Below are 15,769 nucleotides of genomic sequence, written 5' to 3' on the forward strand. Positions count from 1 at the left end.
ATAATGAAGGTATTGCCTGATTTAGAATTCCAAAGTTACAGCCTTAAGACTGTGTCTATGCTTGTAAACCAAATAGAGCCAAAAGCTGAAACACTCGCACAGGAATGCTCATTCTGATTAATTGGTGGAATGCCTCCCTGGGACAGTTTTGGTCCATGTCAGCTAGTAACCTCCCATAGATACCCAGCTACACTTCAAGGCACTACACAGGCCAGTGATGGTTTCCAGCTAGCTTTATTTTTACCAGGGGGTTGAAAAAGTAGTGGAGTGGAGAGTTATAAGCTTGAGTCACGTCACATCACTTTTCCTCAGGGCCAGATAAGGGTACTAGCAACTTTTCTTTTAAATAATATGTAGCATTAGAACTAGAATAGTACAATAACATTCTCAGGATAAAACCACATAGATGTTCTCAAATGTATCTTTCTTACCCTCTACATCAGTCTGTTTATTTTTTTATCTAGAAGATAACATATGAGCTGAAGGAGAAAAAATCATCCTGTTCCATGTTCATGCAGCTTCTTCAGAGCTTGTTCAATCCCAGGGGTTAAAGGGGAAATGAGGACATACCCTGAAAAAACTCAACAACCTTCATAATCATAAGGGTGCACTAGGGGCATGAATAAGGTTGTTCAGCATCGTTCTTCATTCAGATGAGATATAAGCACTTTGATACGTTGCTTCTTTCACCTTCCCACAGGTAACCTGGCACACACTAAAAGCAAAACTACAATCAGTTACCAAATGTGGACCTCTCAAAAATCAATCAGTCATACAAAGGTAAGAAGACTAATTTTATGATTCTGCATTGAAGCCTAATTTATACTAGAAAGGCAGTAGTTGTTTCGGTATTAAAAGTAAGCAAGTAACCCCTTCCTTGGTTTTTCTCCCTCTCCTATTTTCTTTTCTGTTTAGCTGGATATCTTTGTGTTGTGCAATTCATATTCCTTCCGTGAGGTAAAAACCTAACATTTCCCTTCTTTCTGGATATAGTTGTATAACAACTTCGGGGAAAAAARWRSTATTTCCCRGCTGTATTGTAGCAAAAGGAGACATTAAAATATTGATGTGGAGTATAGCCACATACATTAGAGAAATACCAAATTAACAGTGATGATGAAATAACAAACAGGACCTCAGACAYTGTCTGGTTATTTGTGGCAGTTATTAGATGCTCTGTTATCAAATTGTGCCCTTTGTGTGTGAATGTTTGTGTATTGTGTAGCAAAGTATTGGTGTAACTGGTTTGTGCTAGTGATCATGCTGTAACTTTCGCTATTTAGAATACTTTTAAAATTATTTATGTTCTCTGAAGTGTGCTTTCTTGGGACATTGGAAAGGGCACCACAGGCTAACTAGAGATAAAAAGTGCAATTCTTTTTCTTCATCTTTCTAGAATGAAGGAGGAGATACTGGACATCATCCAAGAGAGACAACCAGCATGAAAACACAGACAGTTGCATCTTATTTTAGAGTAAGATATCAGATGTTTTWATAAATATTTCTAGAGTACAATATATGTTTATTCTTTTACTCTTTGAAATGCACCTGTTGAGTTAGAGTCAGTAGTGATCCGTTTAGAGTTTGTGAACTGCATATATGGTGCAGCAGTCTGTTCAGTACAAATATCTTGAGGTGATTTTGATGCTTCATCTTTAACTGAACTCAATTACAGCCAAATTGCTCTCATGATGATGTATGATGATCAATATTAATCTTTCACTTGCTTGTTTTTCCACCAAGGAAGATAAAGGCAGATTGGCATTAGTGGTAAAGTTTTCTTTAAGAGTTTAAGGAAGAGGGCAAAGTATATTGGAAGCAGGAGCTCCAGAGAAAGTTCTTGATGGTCTCTGCACAGAGTTCATCCTTGTGGCTCCTTCCACAGTGCTTTGGACCTTCCCAAGCACTGGCTGTGCTCCTGGTCCTGCAATAGAAAATTGCAAGGAAGAGCATCCTTTCCTTTGAAGTGGTGCAGAGAGATGGTTCTGCTCTGAATTTCCAGCTCTTATTTAGTCATCTCTCCCAGCAAAACATAAAGTGGCTGAGGGAATGTTCATGACAAATTTGGCACACAACTCAAAGGAATACTAAGTTTGCTGACAATATGAAATTGGGAGGAGCTKTCAACTCCCTCAAGGGATGAGAGGCCCTTCAGAGAGACCTTGACAAATGAGAGCTCTGGGCAACCACCAACCACATGAACTTCAACAAGGGCAAATGCCAGATTCTGCACCTGGGACAGGGCAATCCTGAGTGTGTGTATGGCCTGGGGAATGAGAGGCTGGAGAGCAGTGCCATGGAAAGGGAGCTGGGGGTCCTGGTCCATGGCAAGTTGAACATGGGTGAGCAGTGTCCTGGTAGCCAGGAGGGCCAAGCAGGTGGGGGGCCATCAGGGACAGCATCACAGCCGGGCAAGGGAGGGGATTGTCCCGCTCTGCTCTGGGCTGGGGCGGCCTCRCCCTGCATATTGTGTGCAGTTCTGAATGCCACATTGTAAGACATTCAAACATTAAAGAGCATCCAAAGGAGGGCTATGAGGATGGTAAAGATTCTGGAGGGGAAGCCTTATGYTGAGCAGCTGATCACTTGGTTTGTTCAGCCTGGAGAAGAGGAGACTGATGGGAGACATCATAGTGACYTTCAACATCCTCACAAGGGGAAGAGGAGGGACAGGTGCTGATCTCYTCACTCTTGTGACCAGTGACAGGACATGAGGGACGAAATGCGGCTGTGTCAAGGGAGGCTTAAGTTGAGTATTAGGAAAAGGTTCCTCGCCCAGAGAGTGKTTGGGCACTGGAASAGCTCCCCARGGAAGTGGTCATARCACCAAGCCTGACAGAGTTCAAGAAGCATTGGACAACACTCTCARTCTCATGGTGTGACTCTTGGGATRTCCTGTGCAGGGCCKGGAGTTGAACTTGATGGTCCTGATGAGTTCCCTCCAGCTCAGTATATTCTATGATTTTACAACCCATAACAGTTTATTTACATCTGTGTCAAAACAATAAGGAGCCAGACCTCTCTTGTAGATAAAATTGCACAGCTTTGTAGACTGTGAAGGATAACTTCAGTTTAGGTATCACAGTGGTCCAAAGCTGCATAGTGTTCTAATATTCTAGATGGAAAAAAATTTTGAATCTCATTTAAACTTGATGTCTATGATTCAGTGCATTAGGAGCACTTCTAGYGTTAGAGGCTGCAAATGTGTTAATTATATTTACACTTCCCTGATACTCTTTTCTGTAGTGGAAATCCTTTCTCAGTTTATGATAGTTAATGCTCTTAAATGAAAATGCAGCTTCAGCCCTTCTGGTTTACTCATACACAGAAATCTAAGGGTGGCTGAGAAAAGCATATGCCACCTCAGACTGTGTGGAAAAAAAATATCCATTAGCGTGTCCTACTTGTTTGTGTTCACTTGGCACACTAGTGATGGAGCTAATTAAGCACTTTGCTGCGTGGTGCAGCTTCTGTCCAGAATGAAATTGCACATTTTAATAGGAAACATATGGCTCTTGACGTCCTACATGGGTTTCATGTAACCAACCCCACTGCTGAGCTCTATTTCCTCCTGGCTGCCTCTTTCTGTTGAGTCAGGTTGGATCTTGAGGAATGACCCTCTTCATTTGTGTTTTAATAAGTTCCTCCCACAAAGCAATTTTCAAAAACACCAGTCAAGATTGTTTACAGTCAGATTCCCCTCAGCTGGCATGGGGACCTRCAGGATGCATCCCCTCTGCTAGCCTGGTACCCTGGTGAGGTGGGAAAAATGCAACTTTGAAATTGCGATCTTGTGTACTTCTWATATTTCTCTCCTCAAAAGTTTCCTCTTGACAGGGCAATTATACCCTCGGAATACAATGAGCAGGACATGCTGAGATCAGAGCAGTTCAACCAGCCCTTCTTCTGGGGTGGCCTTAGTTTCCCCCAGTCAAATGAAGGAATTGAAATATTTACTGGCTTGCTGCTGTTCCACTTCCCATCCATAGATGGATGTTTTCTGCCTGGGTGAACAAGGGTCTTCAAATATATAACAAGAAAATAAAGTGGGCTCTAATTACCTGATGAAACTCCCAGACAAGCAAATAAATGTAAGGAGTGTTAAGTGTTCTGTCATGTGTTGGACATCATGGAAACCTGTGAGAATGTCCTGAATGAAGTTTGGTACATTTATTTGGAATCTCAGTGTTTCTCTCAAGTACACACCAGTATCTTAGAGCTCTTCTCGAAGCTAGAATTGTTGTTGGGTCATTTTCTTCATCTTCTCTTAAAGTACCAGCTTAATGAAATGTAAATGRTTTTGGACATGATTCTGATCACATGAAATAAAATTTCTGTTTCACATGGACTTAGATACAAGTTTTATAAACATCCAGGTGACAGATCTCTCGTTACTTTTTTTCAGTATTCTCTGATGGATTTGTTATCCAAAATGGTCGTTGGCCAGCCTCATTTTGTCAGGTGCATCAAGCCAAACAATGACCGGCAGGCAAACAAGTTTGACAAAGAGAARGTGTTGGTTCAGCTGCGTTACACAGGAATTCTGGAGACAGCAAGGATCCGAAGACAGGGTTATTCACATCGTATACTCTTCGCTAACTTCATAAAACGGTAACCTCMACGTGAAGAAGCTCTTTTCTCTCCTACAATTGCTGTCCAGTGTTAGTTAAGCATCAGCAGGGTTTTTGGCATGATCTTTGGGGAAAAGTGCAAAGACATTTCCTGTTACAAAGAAGGTTACAGACTGGATGGCCAAGAGTAGTTCAGGCACAGGATTAGTGACCTGTTTGTGATGGGTAGGGGAAGATGATGCATCTCAGGATGATTTTTCAGGCTCCCTGAGCTTTTGAGTTTACTTACTCAAAAGTTTACTTGCTTATCATCTGMAAGTTGCTTGTTTTAGAAATTTAATGCTTCAAATTGAAGCTAAGAAGTTGGAGTCACAGCATTCAAGGAAYACCACAGTTTCTCTAGCTCCCAACCTTCAGCACTGAGCAGCATCTGCTTCTGCAGGGTAGATGATAATTTGGGATTTCTAGTCTAGGGCTGAAAAAAGTTCATTGAGTGCATAGTGTTGTTTAAAATATAATTCCTAAATATTAGTCCCTTGTTAAGAGGCAGAGCACTGAACTCAGGAWGGTCAGGAAGGTTTTATTCTTCCTCCACACCCAAAATCTATATTTCTATCTCACAAATAAAGACCCTGAGTATTTGCCTCAATTAGAAGAGAGGTATGTGGAGTGTAGATCTTAACAGGGAAGAAGCRGGCACCATCTATTCAGACAGAATCACTTAAAAGAAATAGTCCAATAGAAAAAGAGAGCAGAGCAGAATGCTGCAGGTGCATGAGATGAGAGTGGAACAGCAAAGGGATGCTTTTATAGCGCTGTTTCTGGAAGAAATAATCCTGGGACTGTTGCTGTTTTGGAAGAGTGAAGCATGGGAAAAGGTAGCTATCACTACAAGATGTGCTGTAGCTTTTGGTGGCARCTTTTKATAAGGAAAAAAAACCCCAAACTAAACTGTTCAGGTAAAAAGAGAGGAAAGCAGTGCACATAATGGGGTAGCTCTCCAGAGAGCATGCCCCTGATTACAGTGAGCCAGGTCAGATCCCTGGCACTGAAGACATGGCCCTCAAATGAAAAGGGATTTTTTTTTWATTAAATTTCTGTCTTCTTATTTTGGGTTTGTTTTTTTTTAATAGTTGACAGTTACAGATAGACCTGAGATAATGGCAACATTATTTTGTTATAATAAAAATAAGCCAATTCATTGTGTTAAAAAAAAAAAAAAGAAAGAAAAAGGAGCTGTGGATGATAACGGAGAAACCGACATTTTCTCTTTTTTATTATTCCATGAGCAAACTGTTACCATCATTTAAAGCTGGTAAACCCAGGCTTTGTGTATAAAGGCTGAATAACAAGAAAAAAGCCATAATGTGCTGTCAGGAAGCACACATAATTCATGTAATTTTCTTAGACTAAAAGACCCAAGATGGATATGGTTCATTTTGTTATAGAGCATTTTGAAAAGTCCTGGAACAAACAAGGACTTTTCTATCCAGCAGCTGAGCTGGTGTATTACAGGTAATTTTTAAGAGTGARCACCGTGACCTCTTTTCCTAGTCAGAATTAATTCTGAGTAATGTGTTTGCTACCTTAAATGCTTACAGATGACAGRTCACAATGGCACTAACATGTTCCAAAAGAATCTGCAAAGCTGTTTCCAAGGAGGTAACAAGAGCTGGGATGCATCTCAGATCATATTAAGTTGTTCCAAGGTAGATGGTCTAGCACATAAGATATGATAGGAAATTTTCATGAAATTTCTAAATATTAAATAATATAATTTAGGCAAAAAAGCTTTTAAAATMATTTTTATTTTATTTTTATTTTGCCACTGAAATCGCTTTCAGAGAATGTAGAGAGCAGGAAAGAAATGGTGTACTACTCTACTTGGGTTGAACCCTTTTAAAAACCGTCTGGTGTTGATATAGAATTAAAAAACTCTCCAGRGTGTGCAATATGTCACTCATCCACTTTTGATTGAGTTTTTCAGTACAGTGTATAAATGACTGCACTTTCCTTCATATGCTGTTTTGGTTTTTTCTGTGCTATGTTTTCTTCCATGCAACTGTTTTTCTTATTGGAACAAATTGTTTAAATGTATTTGCATGTATTACCCTCCATTAATCAAATAAATAATCATGCATTTGTCTTTAGGTATTACCTCATCTGTTACAAAACAAATGATGATCCTCCAGTCAGCCCAGAAACCTGTGCTGCCATTTTGGAAAAAGCCCACCTTGACAACTGGGTTCTTGGAAAAACTAAAGTAATTTTTTAATATCCTGTATCTTTATCATTGCAGTATGCCATTGTTAACATGTTAAGCAATTTGTTTTCTTGCCCATTTGGTTGGAGTAGYTCTTGGTCTCTGTTCTTTTTAAAAAGCAAACTCCTTAATATACACCARGTATGTGTTGGCAACCACTGTGCTGGACTCATTTTTCAGGATTTACATGAGTTTCATGCATGATAAATGCAATTTAGGAAATAAACAATGTTTCAATTTTAAAATTGGAAAGTGGAGAAATTGAAGGTTCCAGATTTGGATCACATTTATGTAATGTACATTAAATTAGTGAGGTTAACAAAACTGTCATCCTGTAGTTTTGAAACAGATTTAGAGTTACAGACTGAAGGTTTGCACTGGAACTTTAAAACATCTTCCTATACTAACATTAATAAGCAGGGACTGACTAAAGATACTGAAGAGAAGAGTAAGGTAAGCTAATATCCCAAATGAAAATGCTATCTCTAACAAGAATGATCCTTTAGGTACTAGTGCTGAAGAGTCTGTTCACCATTTGAAACCAGCTTGTAGCTCTTGTTGATATTAAATAGATTGAGTGAATAAAGGGCCCAGGAGGGTAACTGAAACTTTTGTTTGTTTCTCTTTTTAAGGTATTCCTCAAATACTATCACGTGGAGCAGCTCAATTTAATGCGGAAGGAGACAGTTGACATGATTATTTTGATTCAAGCTTATGTAAGAGGGTGGCTGGGTTCAAGGAGATACAAAAAGATAAAGGARCAAAGGGAACAAAGTGCTATTAAGATACAGTCAGGTAATAGATTTAAAAYGTTTAACATTTTGCTTAAAGCTAGTGCATGTGTACAGTTGATAGATGAATGTGCATGCTGGATGTGGATTTTGCTCTTTTCCTGCTGTTACATTTGACAAAATATCTTACACTTGGCCATATCTGTTCTTATGAAGAAAARTTTCTTTTAACCAGGTTATGACAATCTCTTTACTGAAATTACATTTATCAATGTTACATTTAAAAGGCAATTTTAAGAAGGGAAGGATGTGATTKCACAGATGATACCCTTACTAATAATAATCTGGCATGCACTGACAAGGTTGTATAATATAATAATGAAAATAAAATATATTAACTGTGCTAGATAATAAGGCAAATTACMCTGTTGATGGAGGCATCAACTGAACTTTTTAATACTTTCAAACATCATCTTATTTTACATTCTGATTCTATTGTGTTTTGTATTAATTTAATTCGTAATAACTTCACTCACCAGAAAGTGCAGTTTTTATGTAGATTTACTATTTGTGCTTGTTTGTCATGTTATTTAAAAGATAAAGCCTGCAAAATATTTATGAATATTTTAGTAGAAGTCTGTAATTCCAACTTTTTTTTATTATTATTCTTAGAGCCTTTTTTGTCCATAGTGGTTTACTTAATTTTAACATTTCTTTTCAGCTTACAGGGGGTTTGTTGCTCGTAAGGAATACAAAAATGCAAAACATATTAAAAAAGTGGAAGAATATATTACCAGATTTCAAGCAAGTAAGAATTGTTTGCTTTCTTGGCTTTTAACATGCTATCCGTACACAACACGTTGACCCAAACTCTCGCTACACTTATTGTCTATGCTCATTTGCATATTCTGAGGTATATTTTGTCTATTAAATATCCGTATATAGTGGCTGAAATGGGTCACTGTATTCTGTTACCTGTGCCTCACAGTGGTTTGAGGCACTTTCCACTGCTCTGAGATGGGATGCTCAAACACCATAGCAAACCTTGCCACTCTTGGTCTGAGATATTGAGGTACTATGGTTATTTTGGGTATTTTTGAAACCCACACGACTCTGTCTGCATATTGTATGTATGTATGCTGTTCCATTAGGAAYAGGGTTTCTTCTGTATCAGTAATGSTTGTATTTGAGAAGACTGCAAGCTGTTATTTCACTCYTGTCTTTCTTTCTAGCCCTGGCTTTGTTTCTCTTTTGCAGCCATAATGACCCTGGGCCCAGGTGTTGCTATGGGACAGATCTTTTTCCTCCCTGTGTTTTGGTCTCCCCTGTCCCTGCAGAGACATCCCCAAGCCAAACACAGGCTAGACAGCTCTGAAATGRGGAGCAATACAGCTGGAGAGACCCAGGGCTGAAGGCCAGATTGAATGGGGCTCTGAGCATCCTGATCTAGTGGAAGGTGTCCCTGCCCATGGCAGGGGAGTTGGAAGTAGATGATCTTTAGGAGTCCTTCCAACCCAAACCATTCTATGATTTTATGGTCCTATAAAAACAGCTGGCACAAATCTGCACAGCATTTTCAGTAATTGCAGAAGTGGCAATCCAAATATAAGCTAGTGGTGCCAGTACCCAAGCTCTCTAGATTTAAACAACCTCAGATACAYCTTCATGAATATTTTCCACTACCAGCACTGGTTTTAATGATTGTCAGATTCATCTGTTAATTGCACTGGGCCAGTGTTAGTGTGTACTGAAGACCACTTCACTGCAGTTTGTAGAACTTCATCAGTGTAGAAAACAATCTCAAACCAGCATAAAATCCAGTAATGTCCCAAAAATTATTACACATCTGGATGTTGACAATTATATTTGGATATTTAGCAAATGCMAAAGTATAAATTTACCACTTCACCCTGTTGATATCCCAAATGTTTTCTTTGTCCACCTTCTCTGTCATGTCTGCAGTTTCATTTCAACTTTTTCAGTGCACAAGAAGCCAAAACTAAAATGAAGTCCATTTTTACTTAGCTCTCTCTGTTTTCACCCCATTTATTTCTAAAGCAATACAAAACTCCTCTTCCAGTTTGAAAACAAAGCTTAGACAGCCTCATAACAACAATCTCATAATAAACTTCTCAGAGAACTCCAAATGTGRACCAGAATAGTCTGAAAAGACCAGATGTAGCTTATGTTGGCATGTCCATTGACAACATAACTTGATTTGTTTCAAAATAACTCCTGTTGAGTTGTTTTTATATGAAAATGGAAAGAGAATTGGCTCAGAAATCAAGAAACTCAAGAAGTATTCTGAGTGCTTTACAATTTTCACTTTTCTAAGGCCCTGTCAGACTACAAWATAAAATCCAATTATGTCACTTCCAAAAAGTATTTGTTTCTTTATCCTATATCCAATTATCAAGGTGTAATTTATGCCCATTTTATATGGTGATTCTTACACTGAATGRCTGCAGCTAGAGGAGCCCAAGCTGGTYTAAGTTATGAGTGKGGARTGCTAAAGCACATAAAATTCAGCASTAAGTTACATGAATGTGTTAGAACAGGCTGCTTATGCTCCCTTCTCATTTTTAAGTGAGCTTGAACTTTTCTCTGTGATGCAAAACACTCAGCAGAGTTGAAGAGTCCCAATATCTACCATGTCCACAGGGTATTTAAATCACCTGAATCCACTATCCCCCTACTCTTGGTACTGCATTTGGAATTAGAGTTCAACAGAAATATTTCAACAAAACACTGTRTTCTTTTATTTTGCCAGGGATTAGCGGATTTGTGCTGAATCCCTGAAATTGCAGATTTGTCCAAATCACAGCACTGTAGAGGCTGTGTCWGTTCCCATTAGGAAATTATTTACAGGTTCAAAATTTTTTGAAGCAACATTCTGAATGCAGTTCAGTTTCTGAATAAGACACTTCAGTGTAGATCTCTAAATGCAATTTAGGTGTCTAAACTGCTGTTATAGTCAGTAGAGCCTAAGGTTTGGTTAATTTTTTTCAAAATCAGCAAATGCTCAGCTCATTTGCCCTCATACTGGTATTTAGTGTCATTGGAGGTGCCCTGGTTATCTTGTCTGGCCTCCAGTTTTCTTTCACGTGGTGGACCAAACTCTTCCTCTCCAGAAACTCTTCCCATCTGTCCTTTCTTTCCGCCAGCTCCATGTAGATTCTGTGCTATCCTGGAGCTTTTCAGATGGCACCAGATACCAAAGTGCTGCCAACTGCAGCAMRGCCCCAGTGACCCTCAGCACCTCCRTGGCTCAGGGACAGCCAATGTTTGAGTCCTTCTTTCTGGTTCAGACCAGAAACTTTAACTTGTGCCTCCCACCAAGCACAAGTAGGGAGATTCCTTGCCACAGTGCACCTGGTTACTGTGGAGCTTAGCAAATCTTTCATACTGACTTTTTCATTTTGAGTAATGAGTCTTTGCCGAAGGAGTGTGAGCTAAGTCTTCTGTAACTGCTGAGCTATAAAATTTTCAGTTTCTCTCTGATCTATTGAATGTTCAGCTAATTCCAAGCCTGTGCCAGTTGACAGCCTGGTAATCTCTGTAGACTGATAATAAGGCATTTCCCAGGGAAATGAARGACAGAGTCAAATCAATTGCCTGAATCAGGCAAAGCAGGTATATGAAGCTCAGTGAAGTACTGTGTTCTAGAGGCACTTCTATAGCTCTGTGTTTCTGTTTTATTCTGCATCTTCTTATATTTTCTCTACTCCAATAAAATATGAACAAAGAGCTTGTTTGTATCCTCATGTAGAATGGGTACAGCGTTCCAAAATCTAAAAAAAAAATCTCATGGGAATAATTTCAGATGAAACATAATCATAATAGGCACCCTGCTCTGTATTTCCTTATTAGCTTTTGTTTAATGCTGTTAGCATTTGMCTGTCTGGAATGTGTGTGACACTCATTGCTTGTTGCCTAAGGTTGTTTTGCATTACAATTTGTATCAGTTGCCAGAGGATTCTTACTCAGGAAGAAGAGAAAAGAACTAACTGAAACAAGAAACAAAGCAGCAATAACAATTCAGTCTCACTACAGGGGATATAAGGAGAGGAAGGTCTTCAAAAGCAGGAGGTAGTGTTATTTTCTCTTATGTCACTCAAATGTGTCCCTTTCCAGTAATTACACTACTGAATAGCAACATTATAAGGTAGCAGTGGGGCAAAGTAGGATTATTCTAGATATGTATGCTGAGGTAATGTATATTTATGTGGAGGTTTCTTATGGCAGTAGCCAATTTTCTCGTCTTTTCAAGCCCAAGGAATAAAGGCATATTTAGGGGAAAGATCWACAATACTGTACTTACCTGTAATATTAATGTATCCTGTAGATGAGTCTCTTTTTGGAATTAGCTTGTAATAAAAAATATTCAGACAAGAGTGAGACAGATGTCTGCAAGGAACTTTGTTAAGTCACTGTTTGAGGTAAGCAAAGATGATGACAGAGGAAAATCAGAATACCTTGAGGATTGTGTGTATTTATACATTCTTGAGGTACTATGTTTTYGTTAACATTTAAGTTAATTCTTTACTGTTTTATCAGCCCTCACACAGCCTAGATTGTCTGCCTGGCAATTTTCTGTGAAGTTTAACAGGGATGTCCCTTTTCACTTAAGAGATGATGATGTTTATGATAATAATATCAAGCCTTTTCACTTTAAGAGATAATAATAACAACAACAGAAATTGCTATCTTCAGTTCCAGCTATATGCACTAAATCTTTCTCAAGTTGTGATGTATCAAATTGCCAGTTAGTATACAAAGACCGCCAAAGGTAGTTGGAAAGTTGTCTCTATTCATCATCTTCTTCAGATGTAATTTTTGCCCAAAACTCTGTTGCATGCAGGGAATCACTCAGAAAGCAAGAAATTGAAAATGCAGCATCAATTAGCAAGGAGGAAAATGATGAACTTCAAGATCCTGAGGAAAATCCAACTGAAATGAAGAGTGCCCTCCCTAGCACTGAAGAAGAAGCAGCTGCCATAGCAGAGGATGAATTATCTGCTGTGGAATTCCTTGAAGCACAACTGCAGCCAGCTCAAAATGAAGCAGTGGAAGAAATGGCAAGCGAGGGGACCCAAGATGAAGCTGATGCTGTCAGTGACAGCATGTGCTCTGGGTACAGTGACACAGGGAATGTACAGGAGCAAGAAAAAACAGCTACTGAAGRAGAGGCAGCTTCAGAGAAGCAGAACCCTGCAGCAGAAGAGGCTGGTGAAAGTGAATGTGAGGAAGAGGACTCTTTGGAAGAGTTACCCAGCAAATCTTCTGTAAAAATCTCAGCTGAACCTAGACCCCAGCAAGAGCAAGATAATCAAGACACACTCAGGGCAGACTGGCAAAATCAAGAATCTGCCGTGGTCCAGCCCAGGACTGACAGGGATGTGGAAAGAAACCACCTAAAGCGTGAAGCGGGGACGCCTACAGGAGGTAAAGGCATTACAAGAARAGAGTCACTAAGAAGAGGCTCGTGGAAGCAAGCTGAAGCAGAAAAACAAGGCTCAGAAGACAAAGAGAAGGCAGCAGTGGTAATTCAGAGCAATTACCGGGGTTATAGAAGGCGGGGACAACTSAGGAAAGAAGGGAAACTACCTTGCAAAAGTCAAGCGAAAACARTAAAGGAGCCGACAGGAGCAATACACATTCAAAATAACAATCCCCAAACAACAAAAGGTAGGGAAAGCACCAGTACAGAGGCTGAAGACTCTAAGACAYTCAAGGGAGACTCAGAGAAAGAGGCTTGTGATTTAGCAGCCTTTTCACGACAGGTAAGAAGCTTGTAAGCAATATATGTTGAGCATAATACTTTAAGCAATGACAGAATAGCAAAGTTATTTTACTGACTTTGATGGCACCAAAGTTTTGCTCTCTAAATTAAGAGATTTTGTGTGTTCTATAACAATGCATATTTTGATCWGCAAGAGAAAATAGCCTTTTCAGGAAGGAAGAAAAGACAAAGAGCGCTGGCAAAAATAATATTAATAGATTTAAGTTAAATGCAGAAGCTTTGCCTTTGTTGAAATGTTTGTTTACCCATCAAGGWCCCTAATTCAGTAAACATGTGAAATGTTCCTATAAATGAAACTAAAAGTGCTCTAGCAATGTCAGACACTCACACACATGCAGAGAAGTATGCCTACAGCTGTGGAAAAAATCTTGCATCAGTAAGGCACCATCTGCTCACATGTGTGAATCAATATGAAGCAGCTGTAGGACTGGACTGAAGTGTGAATTTCCTATGTATCTTTTTTTCCCCATCTCCATTTTTTTCAAGAGATGAGGAGGTAAATGTGGTAGGGGTGTACACTGAAGTAGATGGAGTAATGCCTTTTAAATGAATCCACTATTTTATCTTTGATTACCTTGGAACATGTATACGTATTTCTATAATAATGTAAAAATGTATTTTTCAGATATCAAAATTATCTGAAGATTAYTTAGCCTTGCAGCAAAAACTGAATGAAATGATATTGTCCCATCAGCTGAGACCTGTGATGCTGTCCAAAGATAAGCAAGCTAATGGCCGGCTCTCTTCTCATGTTTGTCAGTCAGGTAATGTTTAACCTTACTGTGAGCAGAATTCTCRTTTGTAAAAAGGACTGACAAGAAGCTACTCCTGGTCATGTTCTTACAGGCCAGAGAAGTAGCAGATGAATTAACTCTGGCTGCTCATATTACTCAGGCTGTGTATTTTTGTACTAAGCTCCATATCAGTACATGGCTGGAACACAGTTTCCAGAGAAATATCCAAGCTTGGTTGGGATTTATGTATTTACCATTTTTCTTGGTGTTTTGTTTCAGTGTTGCTTAGGATTGCTCAATGAATCTTTGTGAGACCTAGACGTAGAATCTCTAGGAATATTTTTATTTGGTAAAAATTCCGTATTGGCTCCTTTTAACTCATGTGTCATTCAGCTGTGTGTGCTATTCGTAAGATATGGGACTATGCTTTAAAAGCAAAACTGTTTTTTAGGTAATATATCAAACCATTTACTAATGTCTAACACATATATGCTGAGTAAAGTTTTGGCTATCCAAAAATGCAACTGAGGTTATTCAAAACTGGTAACTCTTAACCATGTTGGTGGGTATGTCCTTAAAATTGCAAGTAAAGCTTTATTAATATTTGACTCACACACTTAAGAGGGTGTGATCTCTAGAAGAACACTCCAGAGTTATTTATATTCCAGTTTACATGGGCAGTGAAGGTTCCCAAAATKCAAGCATGCTTGGAGCATCTTGGGTGGCAGTGGGAAAGAGTACCAGGACAATAAAGAGGACATGGGATTCTAAGCATGCTGATCATTAAAAYCTGCCCCAGCAACAGGACCACAAASAACTGATTGAGCTGCTCAAGCCTCTTCTTTTGGAATAGATGCAACAGGGAATTTCCTCAGCCCRTGTCCTGGGCTGCAGATGTGGAGGGAGATGAGGGTAGATGTGGCAGATAACTCGCTGTGTCTCCATTTCTGCAGCAGAGCTTGTGTGAGCTCACTGCACTGCCTCTGGGAAGAGCTGGGATAAGATCTAGGTCTGTCTCTCACTGCCCAGAGCTAGCTGTGCTATTTTCATTATAACATTGTGGATTCAGCTGTCATGTGTGATGAAACTTCTTTCTGTTCCCACAACTACATTRAAAAGATCTTAAAACTACTTCAATCCTGTTTTGGAGTCCTCTCAAATGGGCAAGCTGCTAAAATGAGGGCTTGTGTTTACACCTCTAAGGGTAAACTGGTAGGTGATCTGTGTAGTTCAGCCTGTTTCCAAGACCAAAGTCTGCAAGAGAAAAGAAATCAGAAATGGAAAACTAAATGCTATAATCTTTCATTAAACACAGAGCAATTTGTGGCTGCCATTAATGGTTTTGTACTGAATTCTCTATTAAATGCTGCTGATTTTTTGACAAGCTAAACCCGATAAATTAAAAATTCATGCTTTGGAAAGTAACTCTTGGTTCTAATACATGTGCAACAGAAGCTAGAGAAAAGAGAGAAAGGGAATATACAAATCCCTGTTTTATCAGTTAAAGATCTCATCACTTGCATGAGTGAACCAGGTRAAAATGTACCAGTATGTTCCTCCAGGTGCAAAATGCAGTGAAGTCCCCCCTTCACACTCCTATTAATATAAGTAGCTTTACAGGAGACAAAAGCTTTCCAGGGTTTGTCACCTGTGMATCCAACCCTTCC

General features: G+C 39.1%; 1 protein-coding gene across 1 annotated transcript in view; it reads left to right on the plus strand.

Annotated features, from left to right (window-relative positions):
* The window catches only part of MYO3A (myosin IIIA), a 115,954-nt gene that overhangs the window by 85,345 nt on the left and 14,840 nt on the right, over positions 1-15,769 (plus strand). The window contains exons 23-31 of the mRNA XM_057384060.1: positions 701-780; positions 1,397-1,474; positions 4,406-4,611; positions 6,723-6,834; positions 7,467-7,629; positions 8,287-8,373; positions 11,531-11,654; positions 12,427-13,348; positions 13,994-14,132. Of these exons, the coding sequence (XP_057240043.1) occupies positions 701-780; positions 1,397-1,474; positions 4,406-4,611; positions 6,723-6,834; positions 7,467-7,629; positions 8,287-8,373; positions 11,531-11,654; positions 12,427-13,348; positions 13,994-14,132 (1,911 nt within the window). The remainder of the gene's footprint in view (positions 1-700; positions 781-1,396; positions 1,475-4,405; positions 4,612-6,722; positions 6,835-7,466; positions 7,630-8,286; positions 8,374-11,530; positions 11,655-12,426; positions 13,349-13,993; positions 14,133-15,769) is intronic.

This window comes from Malurus melanocephalus, unplaced genomic scaffold (genome assembly GCF_030028575.1).
Source record: "Malurus melanocephalus ecotype Western Australia unplaced genomic scaffold, MMel_1.1 scaffold_14, whole genome shotgun sequence".
NCBI lineage: Eukaryota > Metazoa > Chordata > Aves > Passeriformes > Maluridae > Malurus > Malurus melanocephalus.